This window comes from Narcine bancroftii, chromosome 8 (assembly GCF_036971445.1).
Source record: "Narcine bancroftii isolate sNarBan1 chromosome 8, sNarBan1.hap1, whole genome shotgun sequence".
NCBI lineage: Eukaryota > Metazoa > Chordata > Chondrichthyes > Torpediniformes > Narcinidae > Narcine > Narcine bancroftii.
Window position 1 is genome coordinate 144,801,082 of NC_091476.1, and position 24,333 is coordinate 144,825,414.

The 24,333-nt window shown below is 42.0% G+C and overlaps 1 protein-coding gene across 2 annotated transcripts in view; it reads right to left on the reverse strand.

Moving 5' to 3' along the window:
* Window positions 1-23,940, reverse strand: part of LOC138741310 (discoidin, CUB and LCCL domain-containing protein 1) — a 139,524-nt gene extending 115,584 nt beyond the window's left edge. Inside the window, exons 1-3 of one of the 2 annotated variants that reach the window (XM_069895168.1) lie at window positions 23,860-23,940; window positions 17,797-17,963; window positions 1,257-1,478 (exon numbers count right to left, since the gene is read on the reverse strand). In XM_069895168.1, coding sequence (XP_069751269.1) covers window positions 1,257-1,478; window positions 17,797-17,896 — 322 coding nt within the window. In that variant the 5' untranslated portion in view covers window positions 17,897-17,963; window positions 23,860-23,940. Of the gene's footprint in view, window positions 1-1,256; window positions 1,479-1,628; window positions 1,796-17,796; window positions 17,964-23,859 lie in introns of those variants that run through there. The other variant, XM_069895170.1, reaches the window with a different exon arrangement.
* Between the last annotated feature and the right edge of the window lie 393 nt (window positions 23,941-24,333).

Sequence of the window (24,333 nt, forward strand, 5' to 3'; positions counted from 1 at the left end):
TCATCCATAAAAGACAACAATATATAACTGATGTTTTAGGCCTGAGTCCTTCTTCAAGTCATCAGTGAAGTGGAGGAAGTGTTGAGGAGCCTTGCCTGTGTTGGCTTATAACGTGGATTGCTCCACGTAGTCAGCAAAAAGACAGGGATAGTTGGAACCCATGGCTACTCCTATGATTTGATGAAAGAGGGATGAGTCAAAGGAGAAGTTATTGATGGTGATGACAAGTTCTGCTAGCCAGAGGAGGCCAGTGGTGGAGGGGGGACTGGTTAGGTCTTTTGTTGAGCAAGAAACTAAGGGCTTTGAGGTCATCAGTATGGGGGAAATGGAGGTGTATAGTGATTGGATGTCCATGGTGAACACAAGGTCGTCGAGTTCAGTGAACTGAAAGTTGCTGAAGTGATGGAGGGCATGTTCACTCCACATCAAGTTGACTTCCTCATTACTTTTTTCACTTACCTGTTAGCTTTCGGTGACCAGGTTACAATCTCACATCTCCCTTTGACTATCATTGCTTCTTAATTTCTCATCTTTAAAAAGCACTCAGCAATTCTCTTTTTGCTTTAGAGGTGCATATCCTAACACTTCTCCACAATATGCTTCATCTGTCAAAATGTTGCTCATTCTCTCCACTATGAGACTATCTCATTCTCCAAGAAGACCTTTTACATTAGCATCACTACTTCTGGTATGTATCAACTTTTAAATATTATGCCCTCCATCATTTTGAAAAGTTCCATTTCCTTGGCCCTACTGTTGTCATATCTTCGCCATGGATGCCCAGTCTCTATACACCTCCATCTTCTTCTCCCCCTCCCCCACCACCAATCAGGACAGCCTCCTACTTCTTCCAACCCATTTCCCTACACCTCCACTCTCATCTGCTTGGCCAAACTCATTCTCACCCTGAGTAACTTCTCTTTTTGGTGCCTCTCATTTCCTGCTCTGTGTTCTCTCATTTGTCACCTGGAAGTATTATTTATTCATCTCCTTGGATAAATATAACTTATCTCATTTGGACTGTATCAGACTTGTGCAGATCTAAAAATATCACTGCATTTCAGAATAGCATTCTCAGAATATATATCATCAAATTAAGAACTTTGTGCTTACATCCAATTTCACACTTCTGCCAAACATCATTGATGAACTAGAGAAGTACAATTCTTTTTGCATTTTTTAGTCTGCTCTATTACATCCACAGAATAATTTCATGGGATGCAACCTACTGCCAGATTGACCCAGAACTCCTTTACCATAACTGCCGTTTCCAGATGAAGCATGGATTTTCACTGAATTGGATGAACAGTTCTCTGTGTGCTCAATATCCAAGTCACCAAACATCAATGTGATGCTCTTCCCCAGTCTGACACGTAGTTCCCATCTGCAAGACGTGTGATTCGGGTAGGTGCCAGGGTAGTCCTTAGAAGTCAACGTGCCGCTTTCTGGGCCAATTACTGTGTGCCCACATCCATCCCCTGAAAAAGAATGAACAGGGACAATTAATCTCAAGGTAACATCCCATTGAGTATTGCAGGATACTGCATTATAAATGTTAGACTCTTTACTCAGTGTGTTAAGCTGCTTAAACAGGCAACGCCTGTCCAAACAGCAAAGGAAAACGTTACCTGAATATTGGGACACAGTCATCGTCAGGCCAAGTTCTGGACCATTGACCTATACCCAAGTTCAAACCTCACCAAGACAGCAGGGAATTAAATTAAAAACACTCAGAAATGCTGGAGGAAAACTGCTGTCTCACAACGTTCATTGGAGGGAAAGATATATTACTGAAGTTCTGGGCCTGAGGTACAATAGAATGAAAATTGAAGTAAGCAAGCAAATCTGAAGTTTAGTTTTTAAAAAAAGCTCATGTTGCGATGGTAAATGTGAGACTACTAGATTATAAAAACCCACTCAATTTATTTATGACCTTCAAGGAATGAGATCTTCCCTCTGTGAGATGACTTCATTGTCTTGCAATAAATAGTACAGAACATGCAGTTCAACCATATAACCACTTACGGAGCGAAAACAGGCCATGTCAGCCTTTCGAGTCCGCACCAGTTCACGAGAACAACTGTAATAGTTCAAACCTCCCGCTCTCAGCCAATAACCCTCTGACCCCCTCCCCTCCATGTACACATCCAACCTTCTCTTAAATGACAGAAGTTGCACTTGAAATTGGCCTCTGCCTGCTGTAAGGCACCACACCTGGCAACCATACGACTCCAGGCTCTGTGCGGTGACTCTAAATGACCTTTCCCAGTTCAGGAACCATGGAGACCATAGAGTATAGCACAGTAGAGGTCCTTCAGCCCACAACAGATGAACAATAAATGCTGTCATCATCAGCGATAACAACTGGCAGCCTCAAGCAACCAGCAAAAAAAAAAAAAAAAAACCCCAAGGAAAATAAATTTTAAAATTAAAATAAATAAGAATGAAATAATAAGTAAAAATATGCAAGTTTAAAACTGTAAATGTTCTCTGAAATAACACATGAACCTTTGTGAAGATGGGAGGAAATATTAACCTAGAGGAGTGCTTTGGTCATGCTTTGTTCATAGCAGCTATTTGAATAAAGTTGTATATAGCAGCAATGGCGTCACCCAGGATGAAGCTGATGCCACTCACTGGTGGGGTGACTCTCTGAAAGTGTCTCCTTATCTCTGCTTCGTAGGGGGTCACCCCAGTCACAGGCTTCATCTGTAAACTTGGAGGAGGGGTGCGGGTAGTTAATTATCTATCGACAACGAGATAGACAACAGACTCGCCAAGGCAAATAGCGCCTTTGGAAGACTACTCAAAAGAGTCTGGAAAAACAACCAACTGAAAAACCTCACAAAGATAAGTGTATACAGAGCCGTTGTCATACCCACACTCCTGTTCGGCTCCGAATCATGGGTCCTCTACCGGCATCACCTACGGCTCCTAGAACGCTTCCACCAGCGTTGTCTCTGCTCCATCCTCAACATTCATTGGAGCGCCTTCATCCCCAACATCGAAGTACTCGAGATGGCAGAGGCCGACAGCAATAGAGTCCACGCTGCTGAAGATCCAGCTGCGCTGGGTGGGTCACGTCTCCAGAATGGAGAACCATCGCCTTCCCAAGATCGTCTTATATGGCGAGCTCTCCACTGGCCACCGTGACAGAGGTGCACCAAAGAAGAGGTACAAGGACTGCCTAAAGAAATCTCTTGGTGCCTGCCACATTGACCATCGCCAGTGGGCTGATATCACCTCAAACCGTGCATCTTGGCGCCTCACAGTTCGGCGGGCAGCAACCTCCTTTGAAGAAGACCGCAGAGCCCACCTCACTGACAAAAGACAAAGGAGGAAAAACCCAACCCCAACCAACCAATTTTCCCCTGCAACCGTGTCTGCCTGTCCCGCATCAGACTTGTCAGCCACAATCGAGCCTGCAGCTGATGTGGACATTACCCCTCCATAAATCTTCGTCCACGAAGCCAAGCCAAAGAAAAGAAAAAAAGAAAAGAAGTCTTTCGGGTGTGTCCATGGAGGGGTAGGTACCTGCAGATGCAGTGACAGTTAAATGTTTTCAAAGAAAATAAAATGCTTTAAAGTTTATATTCATGCAAGTGACAATTGATCATTTCAAATACAGTACTTTTGGCTTTTAAAATCGTTTATTCTGTTAGTTAAGCATTGTAAGAGTAAGTCTCAAGCAACCAGAAAACACACTTATCCAGCATCTACCAATCCCCATAGCTGCAGGATAGCAGAGGTTTTACTATATTTCTTTTAAACAAAATTTCACAAATTGCAAATTTCAAGAGGAGAAAAATTAGTCTCAACAAGAAAAGCTTGATGATTTAATCAGTATTAGTGGATGAAACTGACAAATTTGTCTCGAAAGATAGTCTTTCATTCACCTTTGCAAGTCAAATATTTTCACTCTTGGAGCTCAATCTTGCTTCAGCCATGCATTAGTATGCAGTTATCAAGTTTGTTGCAGTGTCGAGCTTCAGCAGACCTTTCCAACACTCCTAACCTAATGAAGCTGATATCAAATCAGATCGGAGGAGAAATGCTACCTTTTTATTTGCCTTGTTTTTTTTTGGAATATTTTATTTTTGATTTTCCAAGACTCTCACAAATCCAAAACAACAATCTAATCCTTCTCAAAATGGTATATTACATTTAGAGCCCCCATTTTCCCCCCACCCACCCCTCTTCCTTCCCTCACGTACCCTAATGTCACAAGGAAAAGATTATTTAAATTTAACAAGCATTAAAACAATTAAAATCTATGGCGTCACCGACCCTTGAAGGAACCAAATATAAATCCAGACCAACATAAAATATGAAAAAGACACGAAACAAGAGCACGTCATCTGCACCATGAACCCACCTCATTTATCTCAGAGATATTAGCACCAATTTTTACCTATTTAGAAGGGGTGTAAATATATCTGCATACCTCTATGTTGCAGATAAAGCTGCCACACCCTAACAAATGTGTCATATTTTCTCCCCAATTTGTACGTGATTTTCTCCAGGGGAATACAACTCTGCCTCTCCATATTCCATCATGTAATATTTAGTTGGGAGTTGGAGTTCCACGCGACCACTATACATTTCTGGCTACCAACAAGGCAACCTTCACAAACTGAATTTGGTACTTGGACACTTTAAAACTCCCGACTATGATGTTTCCCAAAAGGTACAATTCCGGATCCTGTGGAAAAATCACCTTTGTAATTTTTTTTATTTTTTTTAATTTAATTTTATTTTATTTTTTTAAACAGAACACCCCCCAGGTCCTCCCCGAAGTATCTCCCCTTTGTACACAGCCAGGTTGAAGGGATAAAGGTTCAAATCTCTACACATTTATCTCAAGCTCATTTATGTAAGTTTTGGGGTGTGAGGCATTTTATTTTGATTGTTAAAGCCAAATTCAACACAGGTCACTAATTAAGCTGTGTTTAGCTACCCTCTCACAGGCCATTGTCTAGTCCACCTGATAAGGATGGTGCTAAAGCAGTTGGAATCAGCAGAGCAGGAGAGTTTGGAATGGGCATACCTGAGAGTTTAGGTGAACAAGTGGGTGGCCGATGAAGAAGAGGCCAGAGATGTCCATCATCAGTGTTTTTTGCAGTTCACCTTCTCGAGGGCAACTATGAGTGGCAATATGTCATGAGAGACCAAGGGCAAGTGCATGGCGCATTTCCTAGAGAACGTTTTAGTGCATGGCCCAGGCTGAACTAGTAACCTGCTGCATCAGTGTCACACAGTCTACTAGAATATGTATATCCTGAATAAATTTAGACCTACCCTTGCTAAACGGTCTTCTGGTCACCTCACAGAGCGCAGTCATGTTTGATAAATAACACCCTATCTCTGCAAAAGTCTGCAGTTTCATCACCAGCAAATCCAAGAATGGGTTGTTTCTTATCATAGATTTCCTGGGTACTTGACAAATACACTTCCTCTCTCAAAATGCTGCAACAATTCTGGCAAAATCAAATACCAAGCGATTGAGCAAACCACTTACATACCTCAAGTACACCAGTTTCTACATATATTGGTGAATGCAACCCCCACCAGAACGTGACCACAGTCTTTTGGAGGTGAGGAACAGACAGAGTTAGTAAACTGTCAGTAGCATGCTACCCTTGAACGTAACAATAGCATTGGAAAACATCACAGACAACTCCTGTGGCTGCAACTTCAACAGGAATTTAGAAGTTATTAGTGGCAAAACTGAGACTGAATATTATGCAAAGTTTGTAAAGACAATTCTTCACAGATAAGGCTGGGTGAATAGCTAGATTTAATTGGCTTTGGATAAACAAGCATCACAGAGGGATATTTATGGCCCCACCTTTGTTAACTTTTGAAATGAAGGCGAAGTCAAAGTCGGTGGTTGGCAACTGTCTTTCAGAGTTGCATTGGAGGTGGTGGTTAACTTGTAAACCTGTCATCAGCCAAATACATTACAGCAAAATAAGGCAGAACTTGCCACCCTAGATATCATCTGCCTACAGCAACATCCACACCTACAGCAACAGTGCACACTAGGCCACTCCAAACACTAATCCTAAATCCTTGAAATTTATTGAGCCAAGGACGAGGAGAACTCGGACTCTTGCAGGTTGCTTTCCAACTCAGACTTCCCTGACTTGCAAATAAATCACTATGCCATGACTACTGCTGGGTTTAAATCTTGGAACTCACTAACCAGCCACATATTCACAGGCAGCCCATTCAAATTGAGAAGGACAAACTTTGTGGGTTTGGAGGTGGCCATATGGGAACTGCAGCCTCTTCCAAAGATGGGGCAAGAGGGGCTCGATGGGCAGATGGGTGGGAGATGTTTGCAAGCTAGTCTTCTCCTCTATCACTAATGTTTGGCTTCTACACTGTGATTCAGGGAACAGATCTTCAGATGGTGGGAGGAGGCAACTTGAGGCTCTCATGTTCCCTTGATACAGGGAGTTTGGTCATTTGCCTGCATTTTGCTCCTATCCCTCAATCCTTTCCTATCCATGTATGGATATGGTACAATTTCTTCTAGCAGCTCATTCCCCACACACACACACACACACCCACCCCCCCCCCCCCATCCTCTGTTTGAACAAGTTGCCCTTTGGACACCTTTAAAATTCTACCCATCTTAAATCTATGCCCTCTATTTTTAGACCCCTGTATCCTGGGAAAAGTAAAAGACTGCAACTTTATCTATGCCCAACACATCCAGTTTATTGTCATCTGATTGCACAAATACAACCCAACAGAAACAGTATTCTCCAGTCTTCGGTTCAAAACACGCAAACACTGAACCAGACATAACACACAAACACTGACAATACATATGCAGGGCAAGTATTCAAACATAAGTATTGTTTCATAAAATGAAAGTCTTGGATGGTTAGTGTGAGCAGGTCTTTTGGTCATTCAACATTCTCACTCCCCGTGGGAAGAAGCTGTTCCTCAGCCAGGTGGTGCTGGTTCTGATACTCCTGTACCTCTTTCCCGACAGGAGCGGAAAGATGCTGTGCGCTGTGTAGAGATACAGCCCAGTAATTCTAGTTTGAAAGCAACTGGATGGCCAATCTTAAGGATGAAATTTATAAGAGAAAGAGACTTAAAAAAAAAATTAGAGATACAGCATGGTAACAGGCCCTTGCGGCCCACACCATCCAACACAAGTAACCTACTCACTCCGTATGTCTTTGGAAATGGGAGGAGACCATAGCATCCAGAACACCCACGTGGTCATTGTGAGAACATACATAGTCCTTACAGTGGCAGATCAGAACCTGGGTCACTGGTGCTATAATAGCATCGAGCTAAATCATGCCACAGAGTCATTGTAGTTTGGCCCATGAAGTCCCTGCTGTCATGATAATGAATATGTATGAGATGTACCGGAAGTCAAGTGGTATGAGAGAGAGAGAGATAAGAGCACAAGCAGGAGAACAAAGGAAACTGGAGAATAAAGACACTGAGAAGTTTACCTGATAAAACTTGTGTTCGATGTTTTATTAACTTCACATTTCGGGCCACAAATGTGACATTGGCGACGAGGATGAAAGAAGCTTGAAGAAAATTAACGACTAAAGAAGATTACAGAGGATTAAAGAGAACTTCAAGGTGATAAGAATTTTCTCTTTGACTCAGTACTTTTGGGGCTGGAATATTTCCTCATGGCTGGGGCAGACGGTGACTTTTTAAACACATAGTGGAATTGCTCATTTTGACCCAACGGGTGATGCAAGAACTGTAAGTGTGAAGTGGAAGGCATGGCTGGAAGAATTTGAATCCTACGCCGACAGTCGTGGCCTATTTCTAGATACTGGTACGGTTGAACAAAAAGCGCAGAGAAGGGCGTTACTTCTTTTCACTGCGGGACCCGCAGTTCGGGAAACATTTAAGACACTTTTGAATACTGGAAGAAAGGATGAGTACCGGAAAGCGGTAGATGCGTTAAATGCACACTATGTAGTGACACCGAATGCTACATTTCAACGCCATTTGTTTCGGAGAACGAGACAAGAAGATGGCCAGACAATTGCTCAGTACGTGACGAGACTACGCCAGCTAGCTGTTGGATGCAATTACATGCCAGCTGATTTGGACAACCAATTACTGGATCAAGTCGTACAGCACTGCAGATCAGATAAACTCAGAAGACGTCTGCTGGAAAAAGTGAGTGAGTTGGAACTCACCGATGCTTTAACCATTGCTGCTGCATTAGAGGCTGTTGAAGGGCAATTTCATACCATGACCCTGAAAGACAACTCAAGCCAGCAAATTAAGAGGCTCTCTCATCGCCATAACCAGCCAAGATATACGTCGACACAGGACGTGGAGTGTTATCGATGTGGAAACCGAGGTCACTTTGGAAAAGACCCATATTGCCCGGCCAAAGGCAAAGTTTGCAGAAAGTGTGGAGGTAAGGACCACTTTGCAAAGAAGTGCAAAAGCAAGTCCAATGGAGACCAAAAGAGGAAGAGTACAACTTCCAAAGGCAAAGCCTGGGGGAAAGGAAAGTATCCTGGAAAGAAAGATACCATTCGCCAGATAGACGGTGACAATGATGATACCCAGGAGGGACAGAGTTGTTACCAATTTACGTTGAATGATGTACATCATGAGAAGGTCCCAGTGATCATTGGTGGAGTGACAGTGCAGGTCATTGTAGACTCAGGCAGTGACAGTAATGTGATTGATCGACATTTATGGGAGAAGTTGAAAAGGAAAAAGATCATCTGTAGCTCAAAGAAGTGTTCCAAGAAACTGTATCCATACACAGCAACCAAGCCATTGCAGACCATTGGATGTTTTACTGCAACTGTTGAAGCTGGAGATAAGTACACCGAAGCAGAGTTTATGGTCATAGAAGAGAGGGGAGAACCATTGCTGAGTAGAAGCACAGCGCAAGACCTGGCAATACTTCATATTGGAGCTTGTGTCAATTCAATTCAGTCATACGAGGATATGAAGCAAGAATTCCCCGCAGTCTTCCAAGGAGTAGGAAAGCTGAAAGGTCGACAATTGAAGCTAGCGGTAGATGAAACGGTCAAACCCAAGGCACAACCAATGCGCCGAACTCCGTTTCGACTTCGTGGGAAAGTCGAAGCCAAAATTAAAGAATTGATCGAACAAGACATTATTGAACCAGTGGAACATTCGACACAATGGGTCAGTCCCGTAGTGATTGTGCCAAAACCAAAGGGTGACATAAGACTATGTGTTGACATGAGAACGGCCAATGAAGCTATAATTAGAGAATGACACCCTATACCAACAGTGGAGGAAATACTTCAAGAACTAACTACCAGCAAGGTATTCTCAAAAATTGATCTGAAATGGGGCTATCATCAATTAGAGCTGGATTCAGGTTCCAGAGATGTAACGTTTGTGACTCACTGTGGATTGTATCGTTACAAGAGACTATCATTTGGAATTAATGCAGCTTCGGAGATCTACCAGTATGAAATCCATCGAGTGATTCAAGGCATTCCTGGAGTTGCCAACATTTCTGATGACATCATAGTCCATGCACCAACGAAGGAAGAGCATGACAAACGGTTGAGGCGTGTACTATCTAGACTACAGGAGGCATGAAACTGGTGGTAAGCTAGACACACCTTATTACCATCAACCCTATACTGTCGTATCCAGAAGTGGCAGTATGGTGACAGTCAAGTCTCTGACTGGAGTCCTGAATAAGAGAAATGTATCAGGTGTAAAAAGGTACCAGTCCAGAGATACATCGAGCGAAGAGGTTGAAAGGCCAATTCGAGATGCTGAAACTGAGAGACCTGATGATGTTCCAGAGGCAGTTACCAGCACACCTGATGAAGTGACTAGAGCGCCAGAAACACCCGAAGCCGTGGCAAGCAGTATGTCCGATGCTGAGAGTGAACAACCGAGAAGCGACGACAATATCGCAGGCAGGCCAAAACGAAACCGGAAAGCGCCCAAACGATACGAAGACTTTGTGCCATAGTTTTAATAAGAACTTTGGGACAGTATTTTAATCTTATATCATAAAGTGCAGGTATGAGTGCTGTAGGAAGTAAATTTTATGTAGTTGAGTTATAGTATTACCATTAGTTACGATGTTTGTAGGTTTCCGAGGGATATTGGTAAGTGAAGGTAAAGTTTATTTCTGATTAAAGGAGGGATGTCATGATAATGAATATGTATGAGATGTACCAGAAGTCAGGTGGTATGAGAGAGAGAGATAAGAGCACAAGCAGGAGAACAAAGGAAACTGGAGAATAAAGACACTGAGAAGTTTACCTGATAAAACTTGTTTTCGATGTTTTATTAACTTCACATTTCGGGCCAGAAATGTGACACCTGCTTCCTCATTTCTTCAACCCGTCCTGAAATTTAAGGTTCATACTCACTGTTGTGAACTCTTTGGTTGCCCCTCCTCCTCCCCTATGAACCAAAGATTTTAACCATCTGTCCGAATATGGGTCTTAGCACCAGTTTTCTGCTTTTGCTTGTTAGTACCCTGGGAACTGCCTCAAGGGTTTTTTTTAAACATATATTAAGGGTGTTTCACAAACGATGAAGGGTGTTGTTTTCTTCTATTAACAGCAGCAGAATATCACTTGGAAATGAACCTAAGTTCACATGATTCACTTCCAGTTGTTAATCTTTTTAATTGCATTGGCCCATCAAACATTCTGATTGCTTTTGAACCTGGCAAGACTTTAAAAATAAGTTAAATAGCAATTTATTGCATGGCCATTAATGCCAATTAACCACAATTTATTCTCCAAAATAATCTTAACGTTCATGTGAAGGCAAACGAATGCACACACATCTTTGATACGTGGGAGGAACAAGGGACGAGAACTTCAAATTCCTGAGCGTCAACATCTCAGAGGATCTGTTCTGGAGCCTCCACGTTGATGCCATCAGAAAGAAGGCTCGCCAATGGCTATATTTTGTGAGGTGTTTGAGGAGATTCGGTACATCACCAAAGATTCTTGAAAACATCTACAGGTGCACTGTGGAGTGCCTTCTGGCTGGTTGCATCACTGTCTGGTATGTAGGTGCCAACACTCAGGACAGGAAAAAAAAACTCCAGGAGGTTATTAACTCTATGAGGTTGTTTGCTCTATGAGGGCTGCTGCAAAGCAATGAATTTTGTGACATTGTCATGAGAATAAATTCTGATTCTGAAACTGGAGGAAACCCAGTCAGACAAAGAAAGAACACTCAAGCTCCTTACAGATAGCACCAGATAGCGATGCAACTCACTGCTACACTAACTGTGCTGCCCCCGTGTGATTGCAGACCATCTTCTTCAGTCCAGAAGCACTGAGCATTGACAGAAATCCCTCAGATGCAGGAAGGAAGAATTCAGAGAACCACAAGAAATGATAGACGCTGGAATCTTGAGAACAAAATGAGGCTGGAGGGACTCCTGGGGTCAGGCAGCATCGACAGAGAGAAGTGGTCAGTCAATGTTTGAGGTCACTGATTGACCAAGAGAAGTATTCATCCCGCAAGCCCTGATCCCCATGGATCATTGGTTTACTAGTCGGAATTTTAGGGTCAACTTGCTTGCTGCCATTTCCCCTTGAAGTTTATGTACACAAGGAACACAACGACTTCATCACCAGCAACATTTGACCCGAATGAGATTTAAATTTTATTTTATCCATCCTTCACTGTCAATAGTGCAAGAGTTTTAATTCCTGTAAATACAGGGAGGGGGAAAGGCAGGGGAGGGGAGTGGGTTATTTGATTAAGAAGCTTCCAAGTACTAAACAACTCTTTCATTTACATTTTGTCTGTGGATCCTTGTTAAAAGAATAATACATAGTGTGACGCTGGCTTGCTGAACAGAACTGAACACTGCCTTCCTTGTTAAATTGGGAAATGTACCGAATTATTAATCCATGCAAACACAGAGCTATTTACAGTTTATCAGCAGGCAGATAGCTCTGCATTATATACTCAATTAATCTTTGAAGGTGGCAAGATAAGGCTTTCACAAAAGTGTACTCAATCCTGGGCTTTATCAATAGAACCATAGAGTTCAACTGCAAAGATGTGATGAGAGGATGGGGGAGGGGAATAACTAGAATAAAATCAGAAGCAAAATTGCCTATTCATCTCTTGCTTTTTCCATCATCCAACAAGTTCATGACTAATCTTTTACCTTCTTACTTTAACTCAGCCATTCTCAAAGTGTAGGGATTGGCAGGGCGGGGGGGTTATGGACTGAAATCATAATATTTTAATTTTTTTTAATGTAGTTGGCAAGAAAGAAGTTTGGATGAAGCCAACTAAATGAAGGGGGCCCATAAACTTGAGCAGAGTCCACATGGCCAAAAATAAAGGTTGAGAATGGCTGTTCTAACCCAATCTTTCTTAATTCTGCAGATAACTGAAAATTTATTGATCTTTGTCTTGAGTACATCCAGGAAGTGAACTTCCACTACCCTTCACTGTAACGGTCTTGGGAAGAGAATTCCAAAGATTAAGCATTTGAGGCTAGCCCAGTATTGAATGATGGAGCAGATACAAGGCGCCAAGTGATCTAATTCTGTGTTGATTTTATTATGTTAACATTTATGCCAATATTGCCCTCAACTCTGCATCTACTCCAATAAGCCCTTAAAAATTCTGTACATTTCAGTGGAAACACCCCTTATTCTTTTTATCCCTAAAGATTATAGACCCAATCCAATTAATATCACCTCTTCCAATAACACCCCCCCACCCTTCTCCAGGAATCAAACTGGTGAACATTCTTTATCTAAACCAGCCTTTCTCAACCTATTTTTTCAGCTGTGGCCACCCCAAAGACTGTGCTCAAAATTTATGGGCCCCCTTCCCTGTAAAGCAGTCAAGGTTTGATTTCTTCTACATCTCTCTCCTACACAAAAAAACCCAAGAAAAATTACATGTTACACGAGGTGAAAATAAAAACAAGGCTTTTACTTAAATGTGCTATGGCCCCCGGCGGTTTGTTTGGGTCGGGGGCACAGAGACGCCAAGGAGAATGGGCAGTCTGATGTATTCCTTTCCTTAGTTTGGGAAGTTGGGAAGTTCAAAGTTAAGATTTATTTTCAGAGTACATACATGATATCATATCCAACCCTGAGATTCATTTCCTGCAGGCGAGGTGGAATTTCTACATATCGGTAGTGCAAAAAAAGGTACTCATGAAAAAATGTTTAGAAAAGGGAAATGTAAGCAAGTAAAAATGGAAACAAACCATGCCATAGAAAAAATATTCAATAATACTGAAAGTAAGAGCCATTAAATGAGTCCCTGATTGAGTTTGTTGAGGAGTCTGGTGGTAGAGTAGCAGTAGCTGTTTCTGAACCTGCTGGTGTGAATTTTATGGCACCATTACCGATTACCTGATTGCATACACTGGTCCAGTTGCAACAGAGGCCTATACAATTTGACAAGAGGTCTATACTGTTCTGCTCAAAGCCTATTGTAATTAAAAATATATAGCATTTGCATTCCTTACTGCTTGCTGAACCTGCATATTAACTTTTAATGAATCCTGCAACAAGTCACTCTGAGCAACCTCAGCCTTCTCCCCGTCACTTTTGATGCCCTGGCTAATTAAGAACCTAAATTCTGTCTTTAAAAACAAAGATCTGGCCTCCACAACCACCTGTGCCAACACATTTAACACCCCCTGGCTGAAGAAATTCCTCCACATCTCTGTTGTAAGTAGATGCTCTTGAATTCTGAAGTTGGGCCTCTTGTCCTCAACTCTCCCACCATGAGAAACAACCTTTCTAGATCTACTCTGTCCATGCCTTTTGAAATGTTTCAATGAGATCTCCCTCATTCTCCTAAATTCCAACAACTACAGGCCAAGAGCTGTCAAACACTCCTCATATGATAAACCTTTCATTCCCAGAATCATCCTTATGAACCTCCTTTGAATCTTCTCCAACATTAGCACATCTATACTTAAATGAGGAGCCCCGAGTTGCTCCCAATCCAACGATACATTGTTCCCAAGACCATGCACTTTTGAGAACCCCATATATGACACATTAATGAAAGTCCCAATATGTCACGTCAACTGATTTGACCTTATTCCTTCTGCTGGTTGAAATTTCAAAACATTCGATTAGATTTTGTCAAATACAATTTCCTGCTTCATAAATTCTTTTTTTCCCCCCATTGAGCCAAATCTGTTACAATTTTCCAAGTGGCCAGAAATGACTTCCTTAATAAGGATTTGCTGAACAATAGTTCCCCATTTCCTCTATTCTTGCCATCTTTTCATAAAACATTTGCCTCTATAGACACTGAGGGAACCATTCTAGTTAGTGTACAAAACTGCTGGAGAAACTCATCACGTCCCAGTGTCTATAGAGGCAAAGCTATGTAACCAATGTTTCAGGTAAAAAGCAGGCAGGTACCTCAATAAAAAGGTGGGAGTCAGAGCAAAGAAGGGCAGGGGAGGAGCACAGAATAACAGCCATAGCCATGGATGGGGGGGGGGGGGGGAGAGGGAGGAGAAGAACAGGAGAGAAGAGCTGAGAATGGATCAGGGGAGGGGGCAGCTCTATGAATGTAGAACTGAAGGAAAGGAGGCAGAGGGCTAGAAAGAGAGAAAGACAGGGATTGGGGAGTTGGAAGAAAGAAGACAGGGATAGGGAAAGAGAGACTGTGGTGTGGGGTTAACGTAAACTGGAGAAGTAGATGTTAATGCCATCTAGTTGGAGAGCGCCCAAATGGAATAGGAGGTATTGTTGTTTGGAAAATACAACCAAGGCATTTACTGTCTCCCTTACAATCACTGGTCCCTGGGTATTCATCACCTTCCAGTTCTGTTTATTTCTCCAATACTGGCCTTTTTTATTGAATGCTAATTGCTTCAAGCTCCTTTAAATGAGACCTGCAGAAAAATAAATTATTTCATTTTTCCTCAATATAATTTTCACAGTTACGATGAATCTTTTTCTTATTACATCACTAAATTACTCAGGCCATCATCAAGCCAACCTCCCTTCCACCAACTACATCTGCCACTGTATCAGGAAAGCTATTAGCACATTAAAGGTCCCATCCCACCCTAATTACATCTTCTTTATTCCACCCCCTTCCATCCAGCAGAAAACACAAACCTCCAGATTCAAAATAACAATTTATTTCCTGGTGTTATCAGACTTTTAAATGGATTGTTTGCTGGTAAAAGATGATGCCTTTACACTGTCCTTAACTCTACTTTCTCCTGTACCCTGCATTATTTGACTTAATGTAATACAGCCCTCCACTCTGTTTTATTTATTTGGTTATAGGACTAGTTGTACGAGTTGACTTACCTGGAGAGCACGTCAAACAAAGCCTTTTATTGTCCATGTACCAATAACTACTGTCATTCAATAAAGAATCTCTTAGAAACGGTTTCCAATTCTCATATCCCTTTTCTTCAAAGGCCTTAGTCTTCATTCACTGAATTCTGAAACCATCTGAATCCTCAGGTTTAATCGCCTTTTTGATTTTCTTTGCCAATTTATATGCTTTTTTCCTTCAATCTAACATTACCTCCAACTTCTCTTGATTGCCATGGTTGGGCCTCCTTTCCTGTGGCATTCATTACCCTTAAAAATGTCACTGTTAAAAATTAATGATTTCTTAATGTCAGCTACTGCTCACTTCATGCATTCAATGTAATTCACCAGAGTACATGGTTAATTTGCGTCTCAAATTAATTTGTAGGCTCTTGCATTGAAGAACAGACATAGGGAGTTTTTCTGTCCCTGCGCAATGGGTTGCGGCCTTATCTACATTGTTGGCTAGAAGAGCAATCCTACTTAAATGGAAGGACTCTAAATCTTCAACAATGTTTCAATTCTCCTGTTTAAGTTTAGAAAAAATTAGATTCATGTATTTGATTCATCAATGAAATTTGAAAATCCATAGTGATCCTTTATGTCTTATTTTCATATGATATAAATGTTTCTAAAGTCATCGGATGTACTTCTAGATATGGATCTTCAAATTTTACTGATGAATCAAATACATGATATCCAATTTTTTCGACCTTCATAATTCAGTGAAAATAATTAGCATATTATTGCAGCCACATATTTAGAATTCTGCAGCATGGAAACAGACCCCTCAGCCCAATTTGTTCATGCCAACCCATCGAGTCCTAATTGCCTGTGCTCGGACCACAAGATTCCAAACTTCTCTCATGCAGGCCTGTCTAAATATGTGTGGAATGTTACAATTGTCTCCACCTCACCCAGCAGCCCATCCCATGTACCCACCATCTTCGCTGAGAAAAAGGTATCCCTCAGGAACCTTTCTCCCTCTTTCTTGCCTCAAGTCTGTGCCTTCCGGTTTTAGATTCCCTGGGTTACCCTTATTCTCAAGAAAAAAATAGTTTTTCAAAAGAGGTGCAGAAGGAGGGGTTCATTTAAGATGGAGAACCGAGGGTTATTTTCCCCTAGGGCAGAAAAGATACAAGGAAAATTGAATAGAGGTGTGCAAAATAATTAAAATGGATTTTAATCAGGAATCCTACTGATAAGCAAGAAAATTTAATCTGAATGGGGACAGAACCAGAAGCAATATTATTTATGCAGTGCTCGAATCCGGAAATGCAGAGCTTCAGGGGAGTGGACACAGAATCAACAGAGAAGGGGATTTTTGGACAAATATTTGGCAGACAGAAAATGAGTGGAATTGGAGGGCTCTTAAACACTGCACTGTGTAAACTGCAGTACCGTGGAAATTGTGGATTCTGCAATGTGTGGCCTCCACCACAATATGCTGGATCCCCAACCACTGCTCTTGGAGCTGTTTCTCTCACCTCAGTGCATTAGCGGCGGAGTGCTGGAGAAGCAGTGGTCAAGATGCGACTGACGTCTCTGCTTTCACAGAAGACCCCATCCCACTATTTTGAATCAGAGCCACAATATATCACAGCCTGGGAACAGGTCCCCTCAGTGCAAGATCAAGGTGCCTTCCTGATCTTGTCCCACATGCCTGCATTTGGCCTATATTCCTTTAATTTCTGCGGCAGAGCGCAACCTGTCATAATTTTTTAAAATTTATTGAGCTATTAAAATGAGCAGCCAATGTGTACCCTGTCATCTGGTTGGAAACGGTATGCATGCAAACTCCCTGCCTCTTATTGTTACTTTCCACTTCAAGAAAAAAATATTGAATTGATTATAAAACATTGAGTCTTGAAGGTTATATGAAATAAAAGTCTTTCTTCTTATGACAACTTCTCTGCCATGAATGAAGTTTAAAATTCAAAATTAAAGTTAGAGATTAGTTTGGAACTACACTGACAATCCAAGTTGTGTGCTCGATTCAAGCATCACAAAATGTCACCAGTTTCTGGCACTATTTTGATTGCACAAACAAAACGAAAACCGCAGAAAACAACTTAGGAAAAGCAAAGTGACAAGATTAAACCTGGCGTCGATGAAACTGGACTTTTCCATTTGTTTGGATATTGCTCCTGTTTCTAATAATTCAGACTCAAAGCATCAGGTGAGATAAAAATTAGAAGGCATGGGTGAAGTGTGAAAGGGGAAAGTTTAAGGGGAATATTAGGGGTTATCTCTTCAAGCAGAGAGCAGTGGGAATGTGGAACGAACTGGCAAACACACTCAATTTTGACACAAGAAAAATGTGAATAGGTATGAAAATTGGAGGGCTATGTTCTGGGATTAGGCAAAATAATTCAACCAGACTAGAAGGGCCGCATGGCCTGTGGTTCTATGGTTCTAAAATAAAAGTCTTTGCCTTCATACAATTTTTCAGCATATACTGGAGGTAATCAAGTTAACTAACAGTTGCTCAGACAGTTGGACTCAGCCTCAGGACCTTGTACGGCACTCAGGCCTTTTAACCGATTGCAGGAGCAATGGATCATCTTCCTTTTGTCCTCCATACAAGTGACCAGGCCCAGTTAGGACTTGGATGGGACCACCCAGAATGGGAGAAGGTGATGCAGGTGCCTGGGGAAACAAATTATCCAGATGAGAAACCAAATTCAGAAAGGATCTCAATCACATCCCAAGTACTAATAGAATATTACAGGACAGAAACAGGCCCTTCTAGTCTGTGTCGAACCATTTTTAGTCCCACTGACCATAGCCCTCCATACCCCTCCCATCCATGTACCGGTCTAAATTCTTCTTAAATGTTAAAATTGTGCCTGCATTCACCACTTCAGCTGGCAGCTCATTCCACGCTCCCACCACTCTTTGTGTGAAGAAGTTCCCCCTCAACTTTTTCCCTTTCACCCTTAACCCATGACCTCTGGTTTGTATCTCACCTACCCTCAGTGGAAAAAGCCCACCTATATTTACTCTATCACCCACAATTTTAAATCTCTATCAAAACTCCCTCATTCTTCTATGCACCAGGGAATAAAGTCCTAACCTGTTTAACCTTCAGTTCCTGAAGCCTTGGCAACATCCTAGTAAATTGACTCTGCATTCTTTATATCTTATTGATATCTTTCTATCTAATATCTAATGTGACATGATTGGAGGAATCATAGCTTTATTGGCAAATTGAACCACGGTGCAATTCTAGGCATGGTGAGTAGTATTGGATCAAATTACCAGTGTATAGCATTCTTTGTCATGGAGTCAAATAGCACAGAACAGGCTCTTTGGCCTAACTCATCTAAGCTAACCAAGTTGGCATTCTGGACTAGTTCCAATTGCCTGCATTTAGCCCATATCCTTCCAAATCTTTCTTCTCTATATCTTTCCAAATATCCTTTGAACATTGTAGTTGTACCCACTTCTATAACTTCTTCTGGCAGCTCGTTCCAAATAATGTCGGCCCTCTAAATGATTAGGTTGCCCTTCAGGTCCCTCTCAAAACTCTTCTCTTCCCTCAGCCCATGGCCTCTTTCTTTGGCTTGGCTTCGCGGACGAAGATTTATGGAGGGGGTAAAAAGTCCACGTCAGCTGCAGGCTCGTTTGTGGCTGACAAGTCCGATGCGGGACAGGCAGACACGGTTGCAGCGGTTGCAGGGGAAAATTGGTTGGTTGGGGTTGGGTGTTGGGTTTTTCCTCCTTTGCCTTTTGTCAGTGAGGTGGGCTCTGCAGTCTTCTTCAAAGGAGGTTGCTGCCCGCCAAACTGTGAGGCGCCAAGATGCACGGTTTGAGGCGATATCAGCCCACTGGCGGTGGTCAATGTGGCAGGCACCAAGAGATTTCTTTAGGCAGTCCTTGTACCTTTTCTTTGGTGCACCTCTGTCACGGTGGCCAGTGGAGAGCTCGCCATATAACAGGATCTTGGGAAGGCGATGGTCCTCCATTCTGGAGACGTGACCCATCCAGCGCAGCTGGATCTTCAGCAGCGTGGACTCGATGCTGTCGACCTCTGCCATCTCGAGTACTTCGACGTTAGGGATGAAAGCGCTCCAATGGATGTTGAGGATGGAGCGGAGACAACGCTGGTGGAAGCGTTCTAGGAGCCGTATGTGGTGCCGGTAGAGGACCCATGATTCGGAGCCGAACAGTAGTGTGGGTATGACAACGGCTCTGTATACGCTTATCTTTGTGAGGTTTTTCAGTTGGTTGTTTTTCCAGACTCTTTTGTGTAGTCTTCCAAAGGCGCTATTTGCCTTGGCGAGTCTGTTGTCTATCTCATTGTCGATCCTTGCATCTGATGAAATGGTGCAGCCGAGATAGGTAAACTGGTTGACCGTTTTGAGTTTTGAGTGCCCGATGGAGATGTGGGGGGGCTGGTAGTCATGGTGGGGAGCTGGCTGATGGAGGACCTCAGTTTTCTTCAGGCTGACTTCCAGGCCAAACATTTTGGCAGTTTCCGCAAAGCAGGACGTCAAGCGCTGAAGAGCTGGCTCTGAATGGGCAACTAAAGCGGCATCGTCTGCAAAGAGTAGTTCACGGACAAGTTGCTCTTGTGTCTTGGTGTGAGCTTGCAGGCGCCTCAGATTGAAGAGACTGCCATCCGTGCGGTACCGGATGTAAACAGCGTCTTCATTGTTGGGGTCTTTCATGGCTTGGTTCAGCATCATGGCCTCTAATTCTTTAATTATCTACCCTGGGAGAAAAGACTTTATCCATGCTCATTTGCATTTCTATATCCATGCCCGCAACCCTCAGCTGTAAGGGAGGACGCTAACAGTCCATGTACTCTGGACATGAATACATTTCCAACTAATAGATAACCCAGACCTAGCCTTAATTTTCAAACTACGTGGGAGTTAATGTAAACAATACTATTTGGCTAGGAACTGTGACACTACAAATGGATTCAAACTCCACACCACAGGAGTCCACACACAATCAAGGCCTGAAATGTTCCCTCAGGACACCATGGTTTTCATGTTTAGACATCAAACCTCATCTGCATCCTCAGGCAGATGTAGAAACTATGATTTAAAAAAAAGATCAGGGGAGTTACTGGCTTGGCCATACCTCAATCAAAATCAATAAAACAGACATTTGGCTCATTATTCTCATCAGGGTCTTGCTTTGCACAGATGGGCCGCAGCTTTTCCTGCATCACGACTAAAGCCCTTCAAAGGTTACTGAACAATTTTCAAAGTGATGTGCAAGGTTCTACAGAAATCCAAATAAAAACAATGCTGGAGAAACTTAGCAGATCAATCAGTGTACTTTATATAGCAAAGATAAAGATATATAACTAACATTTGGTCTTGAGCCTTTCACCAAGGTATGAGCAAAATGTAGACAAACAATATGTTGCAGTGGGGGGGGGGGGTGCATGGGGAGGAGCACAGAACCACAGGCAGGAGATAATGGGTGGCTAAGGGAGAGAGAGCAGACCAACAAACAGGTGGGGGGGGGGGGGGGGGGAATGGTGGAAGAAAGAAAAAAATATTTGCTGTGTTTTGAAGGGCTTAAGTCCAAAATGATGGTTATGTATCTTTACTATATAAAGGACAGTTTGATCTGCTGAGTTTCTCTAGCGCTGGGTTTTTACTTCAAACGTGGTGTTTGCAGACTTTTGTATTTTACTTCTGTTTATTACCAAGTGCAGACATTACTGGATTGGTAACAGAGAGGATATTCAGCGGATCACTCCCAGAGTGTAGCCAGAGACTGACTGCCACTTTGTGAAACTGCACATCATTAATCTTGCTGCCTGGTTTATTACAACTGCATGATAACCACACGGACCATGCCCACCTCATGGAGTGGGAGAACACAGATTACAATCAGCAATAATTTCAAGCCGATCCCTGCAATTTAGTTGATGATGATACACACCAACCCCACTGCCTACTCACGAACACCAAATAATCCATTAAAGTAGAATCACACGTCTCACCATTTATGAGAGCTATCATTTTAACCATTGCTACAGTTCTACGTCCACTCTTTTCATACCTCCAAAGCATTCTGAATGAACAGATTTCAAGCTTGAAATGACAAAGCTCATTGTTCAAAACTTAACTTGCCAAAATTGGTTTGTCAGGCAGGATGGGATTATGAGCGACGAGTTAAGCAAGTTGTTTTTATTGGTACAGTAACACTTTCAATATCTGGCACCTATGGGGATTGGTAGATTCTGGATAAGTGCATTATCTGCTTATTCTTACAATGTCTAACTAATGTACCCGCATTAACAGAATAAACAGTTTGAAAGCCAAAAATACTATACTGTACTTGAACTGATCAAATTTCACTTGCATGATATAAACCTGAAAGCATTTTATTTTCTATGAAAACATTTTACCGTCACTGCATCTGCAGGTACCTTCCCCTCCATGGAGCCACCCGAAAAACGAACATTATATCCCTGCTCCAAGTTTATAGGTAAAGCCGGTGATTGGGGTGACACCTACTAAGCAGGGATAAGAAGACTCTTTCTGAGAGTCACCCCACCAATGAGCTTCATCAACCAGCTCTTCATCCTGGCGACACCATTGCTGCTTTACATTTTATTGAAATAGCTGCTGTGAGCAAAGCAAAACCAAAGCACTCCGCTGGGTGAATATTTCCTCCCACCTTCTCCAAAGGTGTTACTTCAGAGAACATCATTTTACAATTTTAAATGTACGTATTTTACCTATTATTTTATTCTTACTTATTTTAATTTAAAAAAATATTTTCCTCATTTATTTTTTGAAGGTTGCTGGAGGCTGCCAGTTGCTTCAATTCCTAATAACAGGAGTTTTAATGTATATTGAAGCAGGATAGGGAGTGAGAAAATTAGAGGCATTGATTTAAGGCAAAAGACAAAAAGATTTAAAATTGACCAGAGGGTTACATGTTCCCACATGGAGGGTGGAAAGTACGGGGAATGAATGAGTTGCCAGAAGAAGTAGTAGAAGTGAAAGACATTGATGGGTACATACAAGTAGTTTTTTCCCCCTCTGAGAGGAGGTGAGATACAGACCAGAGGACATGGGTTAAGTGTGAAAGGGGAGAAGTTTTGGGGAACTTCTTCACAGAGAGAGTGGTGGGAATGTGGAACGAGCTGCCAGCTGAAGTGATGAATACAGGCTCTATTTTAATATTTCAGAAAAAATTGGAAGGTACATGGATGGGAGACGTATAGAGGGCAATGGACTGGGTGCACGTCTGTGGGACGAGGCAAAATAATAGTTCAGCACAGACTAGGAGGGCCGAAGGTTAGGAATGGTTCATGAGCACATGGGTTTCATATATACCAGTACAAAATACACGCCCCAAAACTCTTGCACAAGATACACCCACAACAGCATCAATCAAAATACTACAGTGGGGAGACATGGACCAATGGGACTAGCTCAGGTAAATAAATGGGTCAGTTGGGCCAAAGGACCCATGTCTACGCTATCAAATTCTATCACTCAAGTTGTATTTTCTGTAAAAAAATCTTTTTAGGTGCAGCTAAGCAACTCTGAGCAAAATTAAAATCTGGAGTCTAATTAGAAGGGAATCCAATTACTTTTATATTTGCATTCTTCATGACTTTGCAGTGTGGGTAAATTCCCCATCAACTCCTGATTGTTACCTTCAAAAATATCGAAATACATTCCAAAGCATACAATGGAATTTTGATGCAACAATTCTTTAATAAATTGATTCACATCATAAATTATTTTTAATATCAACTACCCATCCTGGTCAATAACCATTCATATAGTTCCGGTCATATCCCTTGATAGATGACAGCATACCTGGCAGAGTACTGAAAATCTGCACCTCCCAACAAGCCAGAGTGTTCTTGGACATTTTCAACCTGACCAGATGTTCTCACCTGCTTCAAAAGGGCATCAATCATCTGGCACCCAAGAAGAGTAGAGTGGGCAACCTTAATGACTATCGCCCAGTAGCACTAACTTCTACTGAGATGAAATACTTTGAGAGGCTGGTCATGGCCAGAATTAGCACATACCAAGCAAAGATCTGGACCCATTGCAATTCACCTCTTGTCACATTTGCTCTACAGCAGATGCAATTTCATTGGCTCCCCACTCAGCTCTGGATCACCTTGTAAACAGCAATTCATTTATACAACTGCTCTTCTTCAATTACAGCTCGGCTTTCAGTGCCATAATTCCCTCAGTGCTGGTCAAGAAGTTACAAACTCTAGGCCTCTGTACACTGGATCCTTGACTTTCTCATCAGAAGACCACTGTTATAAGATCAAATCAGCAACCACAAAGGCGGCATATCGCACAGGGTTAAAGATGAACAATTACTTTATTAACAAAAATTCACCTTCAAACTTTAATTCAAAATCCCCCCTTTTGTAACAATGCCCACTGGATACTATGCAAATCTCTATAACAGTGTAAAACTAATAATTTCCCCAGCTTAAATACAACATAGGTAATCAAAGTCTAAGCTATATTTCCAACCAGCCCACAGAAAAACTTAGACACAAAACAAACACAAAACACACAAGACTCACAAAACTTCGATCTCAACTGAAGCAAAGATTGTAAACAAAATTCAGTTTGTTTGGTAAATTGAAGCCAAAAGAGAGAGAGAGAGAGAGAGAGCACAAAATTCAAAGTTGTCTTCTTCTGTTGCTTGCAGAGAGAGGAACAATGGATTGGTCCGGATCCTTCTGAATGTTCACCCTTTTAAAATGCACAACATTCTAAACTGTCTTCCAGACAATGACTCATATTTTGGGCCTTCCTCCACTTCACAGCCACACCCAGTGGTGGTTTGTCATCCAAGTCCAGAAATTTTTAGATCATTTTCTGCACATGCTCAGTCCGTCTCCCACTCTCTCAGCAGTCCACCTTCACCTTGGCTCTTAAAGGCAAACTGTTTCTTTTTAAACATAAAACCACACAACACACAACAATGCACAACACAGAACTCTGTAACACCACAGTCAGTACAAATTGAAAACAACATCTCCTCCTCACTGATA